Raw genomic sequence first — 22,632 nt, 5'->3', positions numbered from 1 at the left:
CTAAATCGTTTCCCGCTACACCCATGCGGTTTTGGAGCTACAAAAACGTGTTTATACAGAGAGAATAAAGGTCTCCGATTGTAGATTTTTACAAATATTTTACGATTAACTACAGAATTAATTAAAATTAAAGCGGATAATCCAGAAAGAAATATATAGGCATTCATAACGTATACAGAAAATCAAACGTATAGCATGGAGATACAGTGTTTTACTTTTGCATCCAAACTCCTTGGGCCGCAGTCTCAAATAGGTCCGCTATCGACTTATATCGGAATAACACAGTGACGTATATGTATTATTTAAGTCAATTGCAGCTGCACGATATGAGAGCAAAGCAGCTACGAGTAAGTTATAGTGCACTATTCGGAGAAACTGGTATAAAATCTACCATAATGTTATTGGTTTTTTGTCATACTAATTTCATGGTTTTTGGAGACGACGAGGTGCCGGAATTGTGTCTCTCAGGAGTTCTTTAACGTGCCAGTAAATCTACCGACACGAAGCTGACGTATTTGAGCACTTTCAAATACCACCAGACTGAGCCACAGTCGAACCTGCCAAGTTGGGCTCAGAAGTCCAACTCTCTACTGTCCCAGCTACTGAACCTGGCTGTAAAATCAAGTGCAGGTAGGTGTGATATACGAAGACGATAATACGTTGACAACAAACAGCTGTTGATTGGTTAAGTTCCTTATATTATTATACGAGATTGGTCATTAGAGCCATGAACTGAATAGTCAGTACAGTATTCATGAGTACGGGGTCGTACCACCACTTTCTGACATGTACGGAAAATCCCAGCACTCACTTAGTAGATTTTCCGAGCTACCGATACTGGGAAATAACCCAATTAAAAATAGATAATTTCAAATGTAAGGACGTGTGTTCGATTTCCAGTAAGTAAAAAGAGTACCACATTCATTTTTGGGGACAAACTTTGCCGGGCTTAGAGCTAACGACTCTATCTCATACTCAGTGCCACGTTTACCGATACTCGAAACCGTAACTTTCCACTCCTTAATACCTCTGATACTTTCAAATACTCAAAGCTAAGAATGAGACAGGCAGATTAATAAGGAAGGAGTGAGGTAACAGCCTGTAATAACTCACTGTGGAGAATTTTGAAATAATTATAGTAATTTCGGGCGGTTGTTTCTAGCCTGGTGCAACCCTTGTAAGGCAGACCCTCCGATGAGGGGTACGGCATCTGCGGTGTGTAGGCTACTGATTGTTATTGTAGTGGAGGATAGTGCTGCATATGGTGTCTGAGTTTCAGGGATGTTGGGAACAGTACAAGCACCCAGTCCCCGGGCCAATAGAATTAACAATTTTAAGGTTAAAATCTCCGACTCGGCCGGTAATCGAAGCCGGGGCCCTACGAACCAATGAGCACTAAGCTGACCATCCACCCAAGGAGCCGGACTATTCGCTTGATGATAGTGATTCTACAGTTAACTACTAACCCAACAATGACTTATATAACAGCTTCAAGACTACAAAATACAACATCATGTCCTCAAAGAACTTTCGTTGTCTGACCAACGACTTATTTTCAAGCTTTTGTACCCCTGTATGCATTTAAATTTCCCCATTCCACATTTTCCCACCATCGCGAGTTACCTTATGCAGTTCTCCATCAGATTCTTTTCTGCTTTGCCTTCTTCCTAGCATTTTCTGGAATGCAAGCTTGATAATCAGTAAGTTGGCAACTCTGTGGGCAGGCAGTATGTGTAATCACAATCGTATCTCGCTGCGAAGGAGATCAAAAGATCAACTGAGTTCAGCAAACCTCAGTTCGTGCTGAGCCATCTGTATCAGCTGTCGGTGTGCTCTGAATCACAGGCTAGCAGTAATATATGTGTTCTTTACGACAACATTTATATGAACCTGAGATACGAGCTTATGCGGAGGAAAAGGGACGCACGTATAGTAGTTAGGTTTCCTACGAGAAGATTTGGAGTGTTTGGTAGAAACAGTGAATAAATGCTTAGTTTCAGTATCAGAAGTTAAAAACTGCATCACAGTACTGAACATGTTTCTTTGTCCATGAATCTTATCTAGGAAAGGAGACGGCAACTTTAAACCATCCCAGGTAAGGTAGCTCATCTGAATATGTCTTAAAATTCCAAACTATATTTTCATAATTAAACAGATATGGTAAATAAGTACATCGGCCACATTTTACTCAAAGCAAGTTCTCAACCTATTAGGTCATGTTTAGTATATCAATGGCCTAGTTCTAATAACACATATCTGAAAATCCTCTTCCTATACATTATTCTCCTTAATACTCTCAGCCACATGTATGAATCTGCAGTCGATCAGAAATTATTTTTATGACCATGTGTGAAGGAAAATGAACCTCACTCTACCGTACCGTAGGAATGTATGTTTAATTGACGTATTCACCCACTCCTACAGTATAATGTACTTGAAGTTCATTTTACTTTACACAAAAGCATAGGAAAAGCACCACAACGAAAATTGTTCTGATGGGTTGCGTATCTATAGGTGGCTGGGAGTCATAAGGAGAAAAATGGATAGAAAGAGCATTGGAAGACACGTGGTATTAGAAGTAGGCCACCGATATACCGGTATAGTACATATCGATGTGATGTTAAGTACAAAACAAACGTGGCCAGTCATACAACAGTGGGTCCTAATACACAACATTCGATTTCACGCCGAATGCTTAATCCAATTGAACTATGGTTGCTTAGGTAACATTTGTTCTGTTGGAAAAGATCTAAACTTCATAACTGCCATCACAACCGCAGAGTGCCTGCAAGTTGCCCGCTGTGTGCCATTTTAATAAGCAGGCCATGAAGGCCCTTGGAGGAGTGGAAGGTAAAGGCTTGAACCATTGTTAACCTCGGCACGTGATGGGGTAGAATGGTTAGCTCTACGCCCGGCCGCCTTTGCCCCCAGGAATTAACCTGGTACTCATTTGTTGGTGTAAGCTGAATGGACCTCAGGGCCATATGCACCTCCGGAAGTGGAAATCTAGTTTCTTAAATTGTACGACTTCCTGACGTGGATTCGAACCCACGTCCTTACGGGCGAACCGAGCACGCCTTTACCGCCTCGGCCAGGCAGCCCCTGTGCCATTTTAATGAATATTGAATTTTCATGACCGCATTGCACTCGAAATAAACTTTCAAATGTCTAATTAAATCAACCTAAAATAACGTCCGGCTCCATGACTAAATGGTTAGCGTACTGACCTTTGGTCACAGGGGTCCCGGGTTCGATTCCCGGCAGGGTCAGCAATTTTAACAATCATTGGTTAATTTCCCTGGCACGGGGGCTGGGTGTATGTGTCGCCTTAATCATTTCATCCTCATCACGTCGCGCAGGTCATCTACGGGAGTCAAATCAAAAGCTGCACCCGGCGAGCCGAACCCGTCCTGGGATCTCTTGGCACTAAAAGCCATACGCGATTTCGCCGTTTCATTTTACCTAAAATAACGGTACATTTCCTATACATATACAACAATATTACACATTTCCACTTTGATAATCATTAGGATTACATGCAGGCTACTCTATAGGCAGCCTATGCATACTTTCCTGAACGTAATATTTTGAGCGGCTACTTAAAATTGCACACAACGTTAATGAAAATATGAGTATTTTTTCACGTTTGGAAAACATCTTATTTCCAGTAATAATAATAATAATAATAATAATAATAATAATAATAATAATAATAATAATAATAATAATAATAATAATAATAATAATAATAATCGTAATAATAATAATAATAATAATAATAATAATAATAGTCTATTTCTTCTTCTTTTGCTTCTTCACATCTTGCTGGGAAACATTCTGACGTATTCAAATTGTTATGTAATATTAAAGAACTTTGTGATTGTTATTAGGCATTATTATTCCTATTGAGTGATAATGGTTCATGTGTTTTAACATCCAATTATTTCGTACCAAGTGAAGAGTAAGTCGTTAAAGATAAAACCATTTCATGAAAAATGAACGTTGTGAGCAATATTATAAATATATATAAATACAGTTGTAATAATATATCCTAAAGTATTTAATGAATTTTTTAACATTCTGTGAATTTTAATTTTAAAAAGAGTGTACATTTAATACTTGTTAATCAGCTTATCTGGTATATATTCCAGTATATATAGTAAAATTACTAATTAAAGCTCACAAATGTATGCATAATTAATTACAATATTGCATTTTGAATTATATCATGAAAATTATTACGAACAAATCAAATGTCGATTTCAATACAGTTCTAAAATTCCTCCTTGTAAAGCAGAGCAACGTAAGCTTTAATGAATTGCGCTACCGATCCAAACAAACTTGTAAAGTAGAAATAAATTATCAGGATTTTAAATTGACTGTATAACCTAGCGAGTTGGCCGTGGGATTAGGGACGCGCAACTGTGAGCTTGCATTCGGGTGATAATGTGATCGAACCCCACTGTCGGTAGGCCTAGAGATGGTTTTCTGAGGTTTCCCATTTTCACACCAGGCAAAGTCAGGGGCTTTATCTTAATTAAGGTCGCGGCATTTCCTATGCCATCGTCGCCATAAGTCCTATCTGTGTCGGTGCGGCGTAAAGCAAATTGTAAATAAAATAAAAATACTGTATTCTTCTTATTTTCTTTAATTGTTATTGAGTAGGAAGAAATGCGTATGTTGTAGTGGTGGTGGTGATTAATTGTTTAAGAAATTACAGTGATATGACCATCCCCTCTTAAAACGGATTAGTAAAAGAAATAGGTTCGATGCCTTGAATAACCTACCGATGAAGGAAAGGAAAGGGTTGTTATGGCTGCGAAAATAAATGATTCTTTAAGTTTGAATAACTAAACACCATTGAGGTTGGAAGAGGAAATGATTTAACCAAAGGTGGTTCGCAGAGGGGAAAGAACGAAAACCTATGAGTTTGATGTCAGTAGGATGAACAAATGTTAGGTTCAGCAAAGAACCCGTGATCGCCGCTCAGTCATTTAAGTTGAGTGTTCGTGGGGATCGCTTTGTGTGAAAAACTATCTGATGAAGTTTTCATTATTACGAGTGAAAATATAACCGTTCCTGAGTAAATATTTATAGAAAAATGGAAATATATTCACTAAAACTGAAATGATAATCCACAACCTGTTTCCATTCCTTTGACTGAGCCAGGAATAAACTGAATGAAGCCCCCATCCATAGACATTTGTGCCTTTTTCATGAAGGATGACGTGAAAAACCGGAGTATGCGGAGAAAAACCTGTCCCGCCTCCACTTGGACCAGCACAAATCTCACATGGAGTGACCGTGATTTAATCTACAGAACCCAGGATGAGAGACGGCGCGCTACCATCTGAGTCACGAAGGCTTTTCTTACAAAATCTGAACACCTGTGCACGAGATTGCACATGTATGTACCACACGCATGCCGAGAGGCAGTTGTTTTAAAAGTGACAGTTATGCTGGAGACGTTCCATAGTGTTGAACTCTGGTGTGCGATATGGTTTCTGTGGTCTAGGGGACAGAAACAATGTGAAATCTATGTTATGTGCAGTATATGGTAAAACGTACATGAAATTCAAAAATATCCATAAGTGGTGTGGAATGTTCAACGAATAACGTGTAACGTTCCTAAACATAGAGTAATGTTGTCACTGTGGAGGTACTGAATTGGGAGGACCGGCAGTCAACAATCAAAACAATAGCGGATGTAATGGGCATTTCATATGGCAGTGCATATAACATCACACAACTCAACGATTTCTACCGTACGGGCATCGAACAATTGGTATTACGGTGGATGTGAATGCGAGTGTGTGCTGTATTGAGAAGTGTAGTAATAGACAACGTCCCAAATATTTCAGGTGTATGAAACATTTTCCGTTTGGTTGTAAATTTTAATTCAATTACTTTTTGATTGCCCCTCGTATAATTAATAGGAGGCCACATTATAATGTATTATTGTTATTATTATTAATTATTATTAATTATTATTTTATTATTATTAATATATTCATGTCCGCCTTTGTGGTGTAGTGATTATGTGATTAGCAATCACTCCCTGGAGGTCCGGGTTCGATTCCCGGCTCTGCCACGAAATTTGAAAAGTGATACGAGGAGTGAAACGGGGTCCACTCAGCCTCGGAAGGACAACTGAGTGGAGAGAATTCGAATCCTCCCTCAGGCATCCTTGGAGTGGTTTTCCGTGGTTTCACCTTCTCCAAGGAAATGCCGGGATGGTACCTAACTTAAGGCAACGGTCGTTTCCTTGCCTATCCCTTGTCTATCCCTTCCAATATTTCCATCCCTCCACAAGGCCCAAGGACCCTGTTTGGCGTGGCAGGTGATCGCTGGTCCTCTTTCCCAGTTTCATCCCCTACCAAATATCTCATGGTCCAGGGCATTGCCCTTGAATCGTTAGAGTTATTTTTTGTCGCCCCGATACAGATCGGTTTTATGGAGACGATAGGATAGGAAAGGGCTAAGAGTGTGAAGGAAGCGACCGTAGCCTTAGTTGGTGAATGGAAAAACATGGAGAATCCTCAAGGCTGCCAGCAGTGGGGTTCGATCCCACTATCTCCCGAATGCAAGCTGACAGCAATGTACCCCAAACCACGCAGCCATTCGCGCGGTGGGTGTTTTACAGCGAAATTATTTTCTTAACTAGAAGAATAGAATATGCTGTGATGGGGTTCTCTGCGATCAGTATGTGTGTGTGTGCTTGATGGTAATTTTTCTAGGATGAGTGAGTTAATTACCACTGGAAACGTGGGCAAGTAACAATAACTGATGATGCTTCTTCCGGTAGGGGATAATATATTTAGGTCATAGGGTTCAAATATACAATATGATGAGAAATTATGTACAGTATCATTGTTAGATGTTGGTCAAGAATTTATAAATAATTATTTGAAGGTACAGTTTTCAAATAAATCTCAATAATGTCCTTATTCACCAAATAATATTTGGAAGTTTAAAATTAAGAATATAGTGTGAAATGAAAGAAATATGAATGTGAAGACTGAGATTCGTTAAATGCAAGTATTGGCTGATTTATTCTGTTCTTGTTATAGCTTACGTATTACTGAGTACCTACATAGTAAGTCGAATGGCATTTTGAATTACATAGTGTCATCGATCGTGACACTTGCTGAGAAAATTAATAATTGAAACTAGAAGACATAAAATTATTCCAACCTTCACATTAGATCCTGACTGATGCAATAATGATTTAAGTTCATTTTACATAGTGCATGGCTCGCCCTCCCCTTGCGATCTAGTTTTCTGCACCCCGTCGCCTTTAATACAACGATTCTGAAAAACAACGGTATCTCTCCCTATCCGGGTTAATCTAACGAGATATGTGGTTAAGGGTTAGTAGACATCAGCCACTATTAATTAATTATTAATTATGGGTACCAATAATGAACCTGTGAAACGAGCGAATATGCTAAGAACATGTACGTTACAAAATGAGGTAAACAAAGAGACCAGGAAAAGGTATTGTACGGCCTGCCCGCTGCATGCAAGGCCACGCTTGGCAGGGTCGAGGTCGGAGATATGATAGCCGACAGCGCTCAAGAGTACGCAGCAGAGTCCTGCAGAGCGGCCCAGCCCATGAGCTGCAATGGGCTTTCAAAGGCTCAAACATACGAAGCCCGTGACATCATCGCACGGGCCGGTCTGGGCAGCGCTATGTCATTCGTACGCGCTGAGCCAAGGACAGCGCTGTGGTAGTTATATGGACTGACTGCTTCAGTGTGTACAGTGCACTGCGTGTCAGTGGAGTGCGTTGTATTATGGTCGAGTGGAGACGATTAAGTTTGCTGTGGTTTTCAGTTTGACTTCTCCGCCTATCCTGTTATCGGAAATGAATGTGGACTGTAGTTCCAAAAGAAAAGAAACCGTGGCAAAAAACGTGAAGTAAAAGAAGAAACAAACGAATTAAAAATCGTACAATACAAGATTTCTGAACCGGATCCTAAACTTAAAAGTCGTATTTGGTTGGTATTCAAGCCTGCAGTTGACGGTGATGGGAAAGACGTTAATTTTGTTTGCTGTACGATCTGCTGTGAACTTAATGCACACACTAGCAATTAACCGCGGCTTCTCGCGTGGATTTCGTAATTTGATAAAAATAACCGTCCTTCGGTACTGTAGTAAGACTTTGTCTGAAAATCCATAAAGTATAAAACCTCACTCAAAAATTGAGTTTCATTTACCCCAGAAACTCTTTGTCAACCACGTTTGTGGTATTGCCTTTTTGGGGCTAAGATGACCAGGTGACATAGAACTGTACACGTGACAACGTCTTCTCTCGAGTAAAAAACAGTTTCTTTATTTTTAAAGGAGATTCCAAATACATATTTTCACATCTGTAACATCTTCAGGTTTTCAGATATAAGTATACGCATAAAAATAATTCAACCCATTTAACAGTCCTACCTCCACCCCCACCTAAGCGGATTTACCGAAAACAAAGAATATATGTTTCTTCATTTTTAAACGACATTCAAATTAACAAGTTCCATGTCTGTAGCATGTAAAGTTTTTGACATACACTGCAGATATTCCGGTACTCATTTTAAAAATTCACCTGCTTTTTTCAATTCTTTTCAGTCCCTTAAATGGTTTACCGAAAACAAAAAGTGTTTATTGATAAAGGAGCGGCCAAATACAATTATCACGACTGTAACATCTTCAGTTTTTGACATATTTGTATCCCCATCAAAAGAATTCAACACCTATTTCAACCTCCCCCCCCCCAAGTTGATTTTACCCTCCCCCACAAAATGAGTTTTTTTAATTTTTAAAGGTGATTTAAAATACCCATTTTCACGTCTGAAACGTCTTTAGGTTTTTTAGATATAAGTATACTCATATAAATAATTCAACTAATATTTCAGTCCTTTCATCCACCCCCCTTAAGTGGATTTTCCGAAACCAAATAATACGTATTTCTTTGTTTTTAAAAGAGACTCTAAATACCAATTTCTACGTCTGTAACAACTTCAGTTTTTGAGATATCAGTACCCTAATAAAAATAATTCAACCCTCTTTTCAGTCCCTTTTACCCCCGCAGGTTAAGTGGTTGTTCTAAAAACAAAATAAAACCTTTCTGTATTTTTAAAATATTAAAAATATCAATTTTCACATCTGTAACATGTTAAGTGTGTGAGACATACTGTAGATATGCTCATCTTAAAAATTCACGCCAACCCACATTTCAGTCCTTTCCCCCCCACCCTAAGTGTTTTTCAGAAACAAAATAATACATGTCTCTTTATTTTTAAAAGAGATTATAAATACCACTTCACGTCTGCAACATGTTAAGTTTTGAGATATATTGTAGATGTACTCAGGGATTATGTGTACAAATTTTGATTGGCAGCTATGCCCAAACGTACACGCATAATCTCGCTGCTGTAGAATCCTGGAGCTGACGTTGCCATGGTTACGGCAGTTCATTTCTTTATGCGATTCCGAGAGCAGGGGTAGTGTGGTGCCAATATCTCAATAACGATTGATTTTAGGGCCTTGAAGCATGGTTTTCGGGCCCATAGGGCTTATCGAGTTTTGTTCTTTGAGCCAAGGGGCTTAAAGTGAGCTTCGTCTCGTCCTTAAACGACAAATTCTATATTTCGCCTATATTAGCCTATTATTTTTATATCTCCCCCATCGCCCCCCACCTCGAATTGTTTTGAAAATATAATATAGCCAATGTCCCTCAGGGATAACTTTTATTTACATTAGTAAAAGGATTTTTAGAATCGGTCCAGTAGTTTCCGAGTTTACCCTCCAGAACTAACAAGATTCGCACTCTCTCTCTTTTATATTAGTATAGATTAAAGGAGTCGGGCTGATTTTGTCTTTTTATGATAGATAAGAAACTTATGATGAACGAGGTGTGGTTGAATGGCGAACATTCTAATGTTTCCTTGTCATCAGACTCCACGACTGTGTCAAAGTAATGAAATTTTCTTCGTGAACTGACGTTCATGATGCTCCTATTCCAACAGATGAGCTGGAGAGATACTTAAAGCAAAATTGTGGAATGGAAGAAGATAGATATAGCGTCCTATTGGAGAACAAATGGACAAAACTATCCAAAATTTCACCAGTTCGCTAAGAAAGGATTATGTAAGCAAGCATCAAGTTCAGCTTCAGAGAGAAATTTCAGTTCGGCGGGCTTCATTCTCAAGGCACGACGGTCTCTTCTACAAACAGACAAACATACAATGTTGATGCTATTCCTTACATTCACAGTAATTCCATTCCACCACCATTAGCAATGACCAATAAACTACGCACACGAAGTAAAAGCCATGTTCAGGTTTGTTTTTGTTGTTGGCATATTTCACGTCATTTAAGCTTGTATTTTATTTTGAGGTTAACGCGAATGAAGTCCTCTAAATATGCTTCGTGTTATTTAGATTTATTTTCAGTTAACTTGATGTCAATTGCAGACGAATATTAGTGTATAATAAAGTTTCGGTTTGTTTCCAATTAATATTATTATTATTATTATTATTATTACAGTGCAGCAGAAATCTCTACCGTTTAATTTCAAAATGCGATTAGCCTACTTTGAAATATTTTATTAGCGTACGGGAATTCGTAGTGAGTGATGTGAATAGTAGTGTGACGTGAACATTACATTGTGCACGGCGCACATGTTATTGTGGAGAAGTACTCAAGGTTATTCCACTGAGCCCGCCCAGTGCGGTGGACTGCTGTGGGTTGTATGGGACCAGTGCTGTGGGCCAGTACGCGGCCGCGTCAGAACAGAACGGCACTGCACGTGCTGTGCTGCCGGAGCCCGTGGGTTTGAAGTGTTGCGCGGTGGGCCTGGCTGCAGGACTCTGGTACGCAGTTTCGAATCCCACGCAAATAATATTTATTTTTAACGCTAATTTCCTGGGATGGGGCTAGGTTGCATACTTAATAGTTTTCACAGACCGATTTGCGTGGTTCTGGAATGTGCCGTTGTTTTCGTGACACAGGGTTAGAAGAAGACGTGGAGGTGATAGTCTGTGGGTAGGACAAAGGCAACCAATATTCTATTTAGCTACGTCGTACGTGTTCCAAGCTTCATAGGACACAGGTAGGGCAGAGTATGCCCCACTGCAACGATAACAACATGCGACGCCAGGTACAATAGGTATGTAGATTCAAGATCTCCCCTCCTTCGAGAAAGGTCACAACACAACACAACACAACACAACACAACACAACACAACACAACACAACACAACACAACACAACACAACACAACACAACACAACACAACACAACGCAACACAACACAACACAACACAACACAACACAACACAACACAACACAACGCAACACAACGCAACATAACACAACGCAACACAACACAAAGCTTATTAACTCCCTCGCGATATATTCCAGCGACGAGTATGAGGATATGTTGCTCATCTATGGAGAAACTAGACAGAGTGCATACCAGGCACAATGGCTTTATCAAGAACGCTATGCGGTTAGATGATAGGATTCAGGCATGACTTTGCGGAATGAGGAAAGACTTCTGCGTGCACGTCCCTGGGATGATCACGGCCTGTACGAAAACACCCCGTTATTTCTGCTCACAATGAAGAGGTTGCATTGGACTAAATCCGGCTTAACCATCACACTAGCACACGGGCCAGTGCACAGGAGACGAATGTCATCAGGTCGTCCGTTGTGCGGATATTACATACCCATCGGTTTCACCCGTATCACCTGCATTTATATCAGAAGCTCATTGGTGGTGATATCGAAGCCCGGGAGGCGTCCTGTCAATGGACCCTACAGCGTATCGACACTGATTCTGCTGCTTTAGTGGTCATCTTATTTACGAAGGAATCGTGGTTCAACAACAAAGTGACCGTCATAACCACAATATGTACTACTAAAGTGTGAATTGTGTACGACAGGCAACTTCTCAGGTAGCGATTTGTTTCTTTTTTACGATTTCCTTTACGTTGCATCAACACAGATATGTATTTGGCGACGATGTTGGAGGAAAGGTCTAGGAGTGGGAAGGACGCAACCAAGGCCTTAATTAACGTACAGACCCAGAATTTGCCTGCTGTGAAAACGGGTAACCACAGAAAACCATCTTAAGGGCTGCCGACAGTGGGATTCGAACCCACTATCTCCAGAACGGAAGCTCATAGCTACGTGGCCCAAACCACGCTTGCTACTTGCTGGTTCTCAGGTACAGTGCGGCGTGAACGAATGGTGTAGCATCGTGGCTGAAAATCTCACTATGTGCAATTTCTATACGATGAACTCCCACCGTTGTTGGGACATGTTCCACTTCTTGAGCGTTGCAGGATGTGGTTTCAACATGACCGGGCTCCACCGCACCTGGCGGTGGTCGTTCGGATTCATCTCCATGCGACGCATCCATCATACAATAATAAGAAGTTGAGGACGTGTCCTTTGACCCGTCATATCGTCCTATCTTACACTCCTTGATTCCTTCCTGGGGCCTTGTAAAGTAACTGCTGTATGTACAGGAGCTGGCCAACCGTGGTTACCTTAGACAACTCATTACCGAGGCATGACGTATGGTTACGCCGAATATGTCGCAACGTGCCAGATGGCCCTTACAAAATCGCACGCAATTCTGCATCGTCAGTTCGAGCAGGTTCTTCAATAAACGATGTAGTTAACTGAAATACAGCTACATATTTCTTAGGCTCGTCCAACCCAGCTCCATACCTTATGCCTGATACAAACTGCCTTTCCAGGTCAACATAAACAAATCAATCTATTGAAATTCGCTGGAAATTGGCGGTAAAAAGAACAATGCCGCCATGGGATTCGAACCTCTGTACCTTTGAGCTCATTCCATTCTCAAACCCTCTACCGCACGCCTTTGAAGTGAACTATTGCGAGGCTTGGCGTACAATGGGGAGTTCCCAGGCTGTACAATATGTGTTCGTGGTCTGTGTGCACCTTCTGTTGTAACGTACGTGTTCCTAGCAGCCCATTTGTACTCGTTTCACGGGTTCATACGGAGTACCAATAATTAATTAATCCTGCCGTCTTCCAGCCCGTAACCACACATCTCGTTATATTACCCCGTATTAGGGAGAGGGACTGATTTTTCCGAATTGTAGTAAACATAGTGGGTTGCATAAAACTAGATCGCAAAGGGCGAGGGGGTTAACCGATATAACACTGCACATTGGAAATGTGAAGCCGATATTATTGTAAGGTGTACATTTTTATCCTTCCAATCCAGTTTTTCTGGATATCTTCACGAAATTTTAAACATACGTGCTCACTCCCAGATGTCGGCAATTTTTTATCGTATACAGCTGGGGAAAATTTCTGAATATCTCCAGTGGAATGGTTGATCATATTTCTTTGAGAGCTATATACAAGGTGTTCGGTGATGTAGCTCGTCAAAGTCTTTGGAGAAATCACAGTTCTAGTTCATCTGTAAAGTGTTCCATGATATTTAGTTTAGGAATCTAGGTTATCCTGTCCGTTGGAAGGTACGAGAGGTCCGCAAACTAAAAAATTCAAACATTTACTTTTATGGTAGAGAGTACAAATCAGTAGAAAATATCAATGTTTATTCCTGCGTTTAGTTTTCTGAGTAGTACTGCATTACGAGAGGACCATTCGTTCTTTAGAAACAACCTCCACATTGTAATACATCATATGTCAAGGTACCTTGTTGGTACTATACATACTGGTAAATGGGACACATTATTTACATGGACCTAAAATGTTCTATAGCTGAGGAATAAGGTAGGGGGAACAAATTCCATCCCCGCACCTAATTTCGTCCCCCTAGGGATTTCCAGTTTGCACGGTTAGATCCTACAGAACTAAAGAGTGTCCCCGCATGTACCATTCCCAATCTGTGGTCTATTTTCTAACTAGACGTTAGGAATCAGCAAATTGTTCGTCGAGATCGCAAGTTCATCATCAAGGAATGAAATGCAAAGAATCAACCGAGCAGCAATTGAAATAAAGCAGGGCTGAAAAGAAATTACCATCCAACATCCTTAAGCCAACTTTGAACTGTCACGTAAGGCTTGGGTTGCCGTCAAGAAAGCTTTAACCAGTGGCGTTTCCTCAGGGTGTGTACGTTGTGTGTCAACGTCCAAATAAAATCGAGAGAAAGATAATGAATTATTTTATTTCATTTGTTTAAATGTAATGTTTCATTATAGTCTGTTTTTCACCGAGCTCGATAGCTGCAGTCGCTTAAGTGCGACCAGTATCCAGTATTCGGTAGATAGTAGGTTCGAACCCCACTGTCGGCAGCCCTGAAAATGGTTTTCCGTGGTTTCCCATTTTCACACCAGGCAAATGCTGGGGCTGTGCCTTAATTAAGGCCACGGCCGCTTCCTTCCACTCCTAGCCTTTAACTGTCCCATCGTCGCCGTAAGACCTATGTGTGTCGGTGCGACGTAAAACAAGTAGCAAAAAAAAAAAAGTCTGTTTTCCTTTCGTTACCCTTAGTGCTGATGGAATCACGCAGGCACTCATACGCTCTCAGTACACTTGCCTCATGCCTTCTAAACGTGACCAAGGAATTGTTTCAGTTTCCAACACTTTTTGTTTATTTTTGCTTTCGAGTTCCGCGTGAGTGTGTTTTTTCTTGCGCTTACAAGTCGATGGTTTAAATGTTTTAATATGGGTCGTAAGACCTGAATTGCGTACTCTGTGCAAGTGACGGAGGAACGTTCCTCTATCTCTTCTGGGCCCAATTCTCTCCTGATATATATTTCAGTCCCTTTCTGGTTCTTCGCAGTTTCCAAAACACTGCGCTTCATACCACACACATTTTCCCCTCTTCTAAAGGCTTTGTCAACATCTCTCTCACTACAGCCTAAGGTAGACATTTCCCTGATCAACAATCAATGCCAATTTGTTTATCATCTAATTAAAATTCCCTATATGTAAATCTTCCAGGCCATATATTACTATGTTTCTCTTCCTATCTCCCCTATCTCGTAGTAGTTTCTTTACTTCAAGTCTCATGGCCCTTTTTTCTAAGTCCAATAGTCGATTCTTAATTTCCTCCAGACTGGACTTATTTTGATTCAGGCTCATTTCTATATCGCTTAACTCTGCTTGTACTGTATGTAACTCGTCATGTCCTTAAGCTCTTTGCTGTGGTCGAATAACATTTCACTGGTCTTGACACGCCTTTTTCATTACCCCCTTTAGCTTTTCAATGTCGTCCCAAGATAGTCCAATGCCGGTGTTCATTATAACACCACCAATCACTAGTATCACCATGATAACAACCACTGCCGTCAACACCACTTGCACCATATTCAGGGGACTGTCGATATCTTGGATGTATTTGACTTTTATCGTGCAATGCCACCTCCCTACAGCGCTCCTGTATTGTACAACAGATATTCCCATTCTTGTATTTCACACACACGCACTATTAACTCGCTACCAGCACTTCACGTCCGTACACCTCGCCGTTTGGACGGGTAGCGTAAGCATACTAAAACAACTATTAAATATTAGTTTTCATCACTTTCTTACCGTGAAAAGGAAAGCAAGTGTTTGATAATTGCCGACCATGCCCAGCCATTTTCAGGGCTGTCGACGATGTTAGTTAATTTTCTGTACTTTAGTTTTACAATATTATATTATTACAATATATAAAATTTTACAATGGTGAAGTGACTGAAATGACCAAAGTACGTATTTCACCTTTGAAATAATATCGTAATTCTCTGCAGGTTTTCACTTTCTCTCCATGAAATTTCTATTACATTATTTAATTTAATGACCCGACTAATCTGGTAAATGAAATAAGGGTGGGATGGGTGCGAAATGCACGGGATTATATTTACTCCATTAACTTCATCTACAACAACGTATGAATTTCTGGCCCAAGAAACGCTACTGGCTGGAACCAACACGGACGTAAGTAAGGTATGGATCTTCCCCTGCCACTGGTAGAGGGAACTTGAATAATAAATTTCATAATACTGTCACTGAATGCACCAAAAGAGTTTTCCGATTCGACAGAAGATGAGAGAACCTCTGAACAGCCTTCAGAGTAGTTGGTCAATTTAAATATCTAGTGTCGTCTTGTTGATTATGCTTTTGGTTGTATGTCTCCCTTTACACTACATTTTATAAGGTATGTAAATAAATACAGGTTATTACATTCTTTGTCCACTTTATCTGCGTAACGGTTAGTGCGGTTATCTGCCATTCTCGTAGGCCCAGGTTCGATTCCCGCTCTAACACATATTTAAGGGGGGCGGTATTTGCTATTTTTGCTATTTGCTTTATGTCGCACCGACACAGATATCTCTTATGGCGATGATGGGATAGGAAAGACTTAGGAAGTGGAAGGAAGCGGCCGTGGCCTTAATTAATGTACAGCCCCGGCATTTGCCTGGTGTGGAAATGGGAAACCACGGAAAACCATCTTCAGGGCTGCCGACAGTGGGGTGGTATTTGATTGTACCTCACCTCCATAGGGGTGTTCCTGAAGAGAGCTGCATTACCTCAAGACAAGATCATAAGTTTACCATAACTTTGATTTCCTAAATTCCTCGTCATATGGAAGACGTCTGCAGATTCCTCAGTAAGCAAATATTGTCCGCGGCATATCTCATCACTGTGACGTATCATTGTTTTAAGATGCATTTATTTATTTATTTATTTATTTATTTATTTATTTATTTATTTACCTGATTCAAAATGTGACAGTTTATCTTCTGTACTCACTGAAGAAGAGCAGGTATATACACTGCCTGACAAAAATTTAAGCACCAAGAAGGAGTGGTCCAATATTGTCCCATTTCGATATACATGCATACCGTTGATGTGTGAGTAAGTGATTGGATTTACAAGGATTTGTAATTTTCGCCAAAGTGCATTCGTGATGGCACCGTCCTGTTGTTGATAAGTTGTTACCCGTCTACTGCTGTGAGTCAGGCAGTTACCCAAGACGTGCAGAGTGGACTACGTTCAGTACGAAGCAACCGCGATGCCTCGCAGACGCGTTAGACAACCTATCCACTAAGTGACAGCATTTGACAGAGGTCGCATTATGGGACTGCATAAGCCTGGTCGATAGTATCGTGCAATTGCCCGGCATGTGGGCCATTCAGATGTCACAGTGGCCCGATGTTTGACTCAGTGGGTACATGAGGTCACCCAGTCACGTCTTGCAGGTTCGGGTCGTTCAAGAAACACCGCCCTGAGGGAGGACCGTCGTATGCTGCGCCAAGCATTGCTGGATCCCATAACTTCGGCACCCACCATTCGCGAACATGTACTCGAGAGTCCACAACGTACTGTGAGTTCCCACACAGTGTCCCGACGATTCGCATCCGCCGAATTGATGTCCTACCGCCCCATAGGTCGGTTACCATTGACACCAGAATACCAATGCCTGCGTTTGGAGGGGTGCCGTGCCCGGGAGGCATGGACAGAGGAAGACCGGCATCGCATCACGTTCAGTGATGAGTCCCGCTTCTCCATGACCTTCGATGACCATCATGTGCGCGTTTAGCGGTGTCGAGGGCAGAGGGCAGACCTGCTCATAAAGACACACAGGCGTAATCCCTGGCACAATGATGTGGGAAGCCATACTATATGCATTCAGGTCTTCTCTAATAGTGCTTCGGCAGACTTTGACGGCACAGCGACACGTAAGTCTTTCTGCGTCCGCACGTCCTACCCACTATGACACAGTACCCTGGGACAATGTTCCAACAATATAATGCAAGTCCACACACAGCACGTGTGTCTATGGACTGCCTAAAGCATGTTGAGGTCCTCGCGTGGCCAGCAAGTTTCCCGGAACTCTCTATCAGTGAATACGTGTGGGATGACATTGGAAGGGGACTCCGTCCCTGTACCAACCTGTGGGATCTGGAGGGACAGCTGAAACAACTGTGAAATAACTTGCCTCAGGAGAGGATCCAAAAGCTGTTTGAAACCATTCCGAACTGCATAAATACATGCATTGCAGACAGAAGAGGTGCGACACACTACTGACATGGCACCAACCTTCCAACGACCTTGCCTCTTTCATTATATACTGTAATCAGCTCAATAAAAGCTAATGGTCTCTAGCATATGTAGTTTAATTCAATTTCAACCACTTCTTCTGGAAGCCTAATATTTTTTGTAAGGCAGTTGAATGAACAAAAATGGAATCTTCAGTAAAACATGAGAGGAATAGACTTCGTCCAGTTTTTCCTTCTTTTTCTTATCACCCTAATCTTCATATATTTTATAAAACTAGCCCTGGATATCATGCTGATCTTGCTGCAGTTCGGTGGTGATTGAAAGTGCTCAATTACGGCGGATTCGTACAAGTAGATTACCAGCATGAGAAGGAAGTCTTACGCGACCAAATTGTCCACAGCTTGGTGTATCCGAAATATAATTTGTGGGATTTTACAACAATAACATTTCTATCATTATTTAATGGTAATACTGATGAATGTTTAATCTTTGGTAAAATAGGTTGATATTAAATTTATCCTGTGACACCTGTAATAAGTCTTACTAATTGTCTGTTTTATGTTTTTTCTCTAGGATCCAGGCGACAATGGCTGCTGTGAAATACTCATTATCGTTCGTCGTCTTGGTTGTAGAAGTGACTATCATCTGCCATCCAGTCTGGACGGCAGAACGTGCTTGTGAATCTATGACATCTTGTGATTTATACGCGGAGCTGCAAGAGCATTCAAAATTGATCGCCGGCTTCAGTTACAACGTGAAGAAAGCTGACAATGCTCTGAAGCAGCTAAGAGAAGAAAAGATCACATTAAAGAATCGTGTGAAAGCTTTGGAGGAGGAGCTTAAAGAAGGTGAAAATGGTTCCGTATTCTTAACTAACCAAGAAGCAATAAACAAGCTAACGTTAGAAGATAAAGAATTGGAGAAACGTATCACTAACTTGACCAATAATATTAATGAACTTAAGGATCAGGTTGACGTTATTTATATTGATAACCTTCGTAACAATGACAAAGATCTGCAAGATCTACAGTCAAGGGTAAAGCAACTGAATGATCAAGTGAAAAGACTAGATGAAATTGTTAGAAATCATACCGAAAAGTTTGGGCTTCTAACATCTCGGGAAAGTCCAGAGATTTCGGATAAGGATCAAATACAAGTCTCGGCGCTCAGGAAGAAGCATGAGAGACTAGAATATCAAGTTAAACAAATGGGAAGAAAATGCGGGGGAAACGAGGAAGGCGATAGTCTAGACTCACTAGGTATTGAACTGGAGACCGTCAAGTCATCCTACGATACATTACAGGACCAGGTGACTGAGCTGCAAGATAAATGTGTGGCTCAGAATACACAACTGGACAGGATGCTGGAAGAGTTGACCAGACGAGTGGAGGAGATGGAGAAAGCGGAGCGGGAGAATGCTAACAGAACTGTGAAACTGAACGTGAAGAGTAAAATTGATCCAAAGGCTGATAAAGTCGCAGTTGTACGTCTTTCATCTCCACCATGAAAGACCATTGATAATCAACATAGTACGTAGTAGAGTCATGAACTTAGTGAACTGGCCATCTAGCGCACTGTGGTGCATCTCAGAGGAAAGTTTGCAACACAGGATTTTGCTGTGACAGTTCTTCGCTAGTCCCAGCAAGAGGCAATTGCGGGCATACAGTATAAGCAGAACTACGGTCTATGTTGTGAAGATTAGTTTAATATCATCAGTGGAACTTGAGAGTGTCGTAGTTTGATCAACGGCCAAATTTAATTTTCTGCCGAAAATTAGGCAAATCTGCTAGGGCAAAATCGCCCGGATCACCACGGCGGGAAAATGCCGTGAAAAGATAGGTTGAAATACTATATGCTCCTTGAACTTTCAGCACCAGTCCACGAACATATTGACTGTAGTACGTACAAAGGTATACACTTTTGTTGCCTATACTGTAAGCGCTAGTCCAAGAGGTTACTGAATGTAGTGTACGCCGTATTGCCTATACTCGAGGCGCCATTTCACGAACTTATTCTCTGTAGTAGTATAAAGCGCCCGGCTTCACTGTGGGTATCAAGTAATTCTCCTGATATAGTGTGATGCCACTTAATCACGTTCATACTTTCCAACAATTTCCCAGAAACTTTGCTTGATATTTTCAAGAATACGTTCTCTCCGTAGGCCACTACTAAACTAAAGAGTGTGACCGAGCGTTCCCAGTACATACGACGCTCGTGTGGTGTTCTCTAAGCAATCTGGACTACTTTAGGTGTGACGCTGGTTAGTCTATTGTGGCTGCTAGCGATTGCTGTCTGGTTGTCCTCCTCCTTGACTGTTCCCCAGTAGAAACACCAAACTAATCACTCGCCGCCACCGTAGACCAAACCGTGCCGAAACCCGAGGCGCATCCAAAACCTGAACTGTGTAGAAAGCACAGCACCACAGTCATAACTGGAAGTGCACATGCAGAGTTTTAGCACAGTACTGGCCTTCGGAGGATAACGGAACCTCGAGCACCTTTGGTATAATTTTCTGTTAGAGCTTGAGAGCTAGGAACACAACTGGACCACGATCTGCAAGCGCGGGAAATTTGTTCTCTATCGACTGGTGACAATGGTATAATAAAATCCTATCTAGGACTGGAGAAAAAGTACAGAGCTGTGTACATTTTCTGCCTCAACCTGGGTTGCAAGTACTTTTATGGTTCTCAATATTTACTGATAATAACAATATCGTGATGAAATTGTTGCTGTTGACTCTACCTAGGTATAATAGCCCTTAAATATAGATGATGATTTAGTTCCAAAGACTTTTCCCAACAATATGCACAAGTTGTGGAAGCTAATTTCTTTTGAGGATCATTGTTAATGATTGTATTAAATCTCTGTGCGTATCCCCGCTTAACACTTTATGAGGTTATATAGTTACTGTAAGAATTTCCTAGAGTAAATAAAAATGAAATTTTTACGTTGGTGAGAATTTTAATTTTATTATGGAAAGCAACTTAGTAGACGAATTGCTAATTTTGTTCTTCATACAAAGTTATATTTTTATTTTATTCATACTTGTGTTGAATTGATGCTGCCATTCATTTATGAAACTATAACTTTTTATGCCAGAGCAAATTTTATGACCCAATAGTTCTTCGTGGATGAATTTCTAAATGATTGATGTTTGAGCAAAAGGGAACAGTGATAAAATAAGGAAATTTAAATTCTTGTTTTTCTTCTTTTTCCACCACTTTTCCTATACCTGTGGGGACGTAGGTAAGTACTGTGTCACACACACACACACACACACACACACGCACGCGCGCGTGCGCGTGTGTGTATTTGGACCAGTTTTATGGCCGGATGCTCTTCCTGACGCCAACCCAATATGCAGGAATGTAATCACTATTGCGTGTTTCTGTGGTGGATGGTAGTGTAGTATGTTGTCTGAATACGAAGAGGAAAGTGTTCGGAAAAACACCAACATCCAGTCCCCAGGTCACAAAAATTAATCAGACCTGATTAAAATCACCGACCCGGCCGGGAATCGAACCCGAGACCCTCTAAACCGAAGGCTTCAACAATGAACATTCAGCCAATGAGTCGGACAAACTTAAATTATTCCTTAATTTTTTAAATTATTTTCTTAGATCTGCAATTTCTGTTTACTATTTACATTTCATTATTTGTTTGCAGTGCACTGAGGTTGTTCCACGCGTTATCTCTTGCTGTCAATCTTGTGTTTTAAATAAATTGTCAGAGAAGAAGTTTTTGTTTCATAAATTCCACCATTTATGGCAGTCTTTTACATTTAGACAACTATATTACAAGAGGGAAGATTGAAGTCTTACATGCGTGCTGATATCGCGATGGTAGCCACATAACTTCCAATTTTATACCGAACCTGAATCACAGGAACATGAGTTCTGATTTCAAAATCTTACGCCTTTCAACCAGAATTCTAACGGCATCCAATTTGGTGAGAAGCTCGGCTAGCGTGAAGATAAACTCTTATATTAATTGTTGGCCATAATTTAGGTACAGCAATAACATTTGGATGGCATAGAAATGGGAAACCACTGAAAATCATATCCAGAGCAGCTGAAAGTGGCCTAAGAACGTACCGTCTTCCGAATACACACTCACTGCTATGTTATCCCTACAGCTAAGTTTAACTAGGCTGTATTAAATACAAATAAATTTATAAATTGTATAATTTCTGAACATATGACCGTAATATACTTCATTATCCTTCATTAAAAGGTAAAACGTTAACTTTATTTAACAATAATATGTTAAAATGTAAAATTTGATTGTTAGTATAGGAACGCTTTATAAAAAATCATCATCACCATCATCATCATCAAATTCTTTCACGCCTATGGGTTCACGCAGCAGCAAGAGTTCTACAGTGAGTCCTGCCTGATGCAGCAACTTGGATGTTGCCAGCGATTCGAAGTTCTTCTTGAAGCATTCGACGCCACATTCTTCATGGTCTCCCATGTTTTCTCTTGCCTCACAAGGGTGTCCATTCGAGTTCATTCTTCGCACATCTATTTGTTGTCAATCGTAGTATGTATCCAGAATGATGCATGCATCAGTCTCTCACAATGATCTCTAACTTCTTGCATCCACTTAGATGGAGAATTTCTTCATCTGAGATATGTTCATAGC

At 40.8% G+C, this 22,632-nt stretch overlaps 1 protein-coding gene across 1 annotated transcript; it reads left to right on the top strand.

Annotated features, from left to right (window-relative positions):
• The first annotated feature begins 1,813 nt into the window (after positions 1-1,813).
• Positions 1,814-21,166, top strand: LOC136873962 (uncharacterized protein MCAP_0864). The gene is made up of 2 exons (XM_067147364.2): positions 1,814-2,095; positions 18,562-21,166. Exon 2 carries the CDS (start codon positions 18,575-18,577, stop codon positions 19,493-19,495), a length of 921 nt encoding a protein of 306 aa, XP_067003465.2. The 5' UTR covers positions 1,814-2,095; positions 18,562-18,574; the 3' UTR covers positions 19,496-21,166.
• The last annotated feature ends 1,466 nt before the right edge of the window (positions 21,167-22,632 follow it).

The sequence above is a fragment of the Anabrus simplex genome, chromosome 1 (genome assembly GCF_040414725.1).
Source record: "Anabrus simplex isolate iqAnaSimp1 chromosome 1, ASM4041472v1, whole genome shotgun sequence".
NCBI classification, from domain to species: Eukaryota; Metazoa; Arthropoda; class Insecta; order Orthoptera; family Tettigoniidae; genus Anabrus; species Anabrus simplex.
This window is presented reverse-complemented; position numbering and strand designations above follow the sequence as displayed.

Coding starts and splice junctions, on each gene's coding strand:
- LOC136873962 (XM_067147364.2), top strand. CDS start 18,575: ATGGCTGCTGTGAAATACTCATTATCGTTCGTCGTCTTGGTTGTAGAA.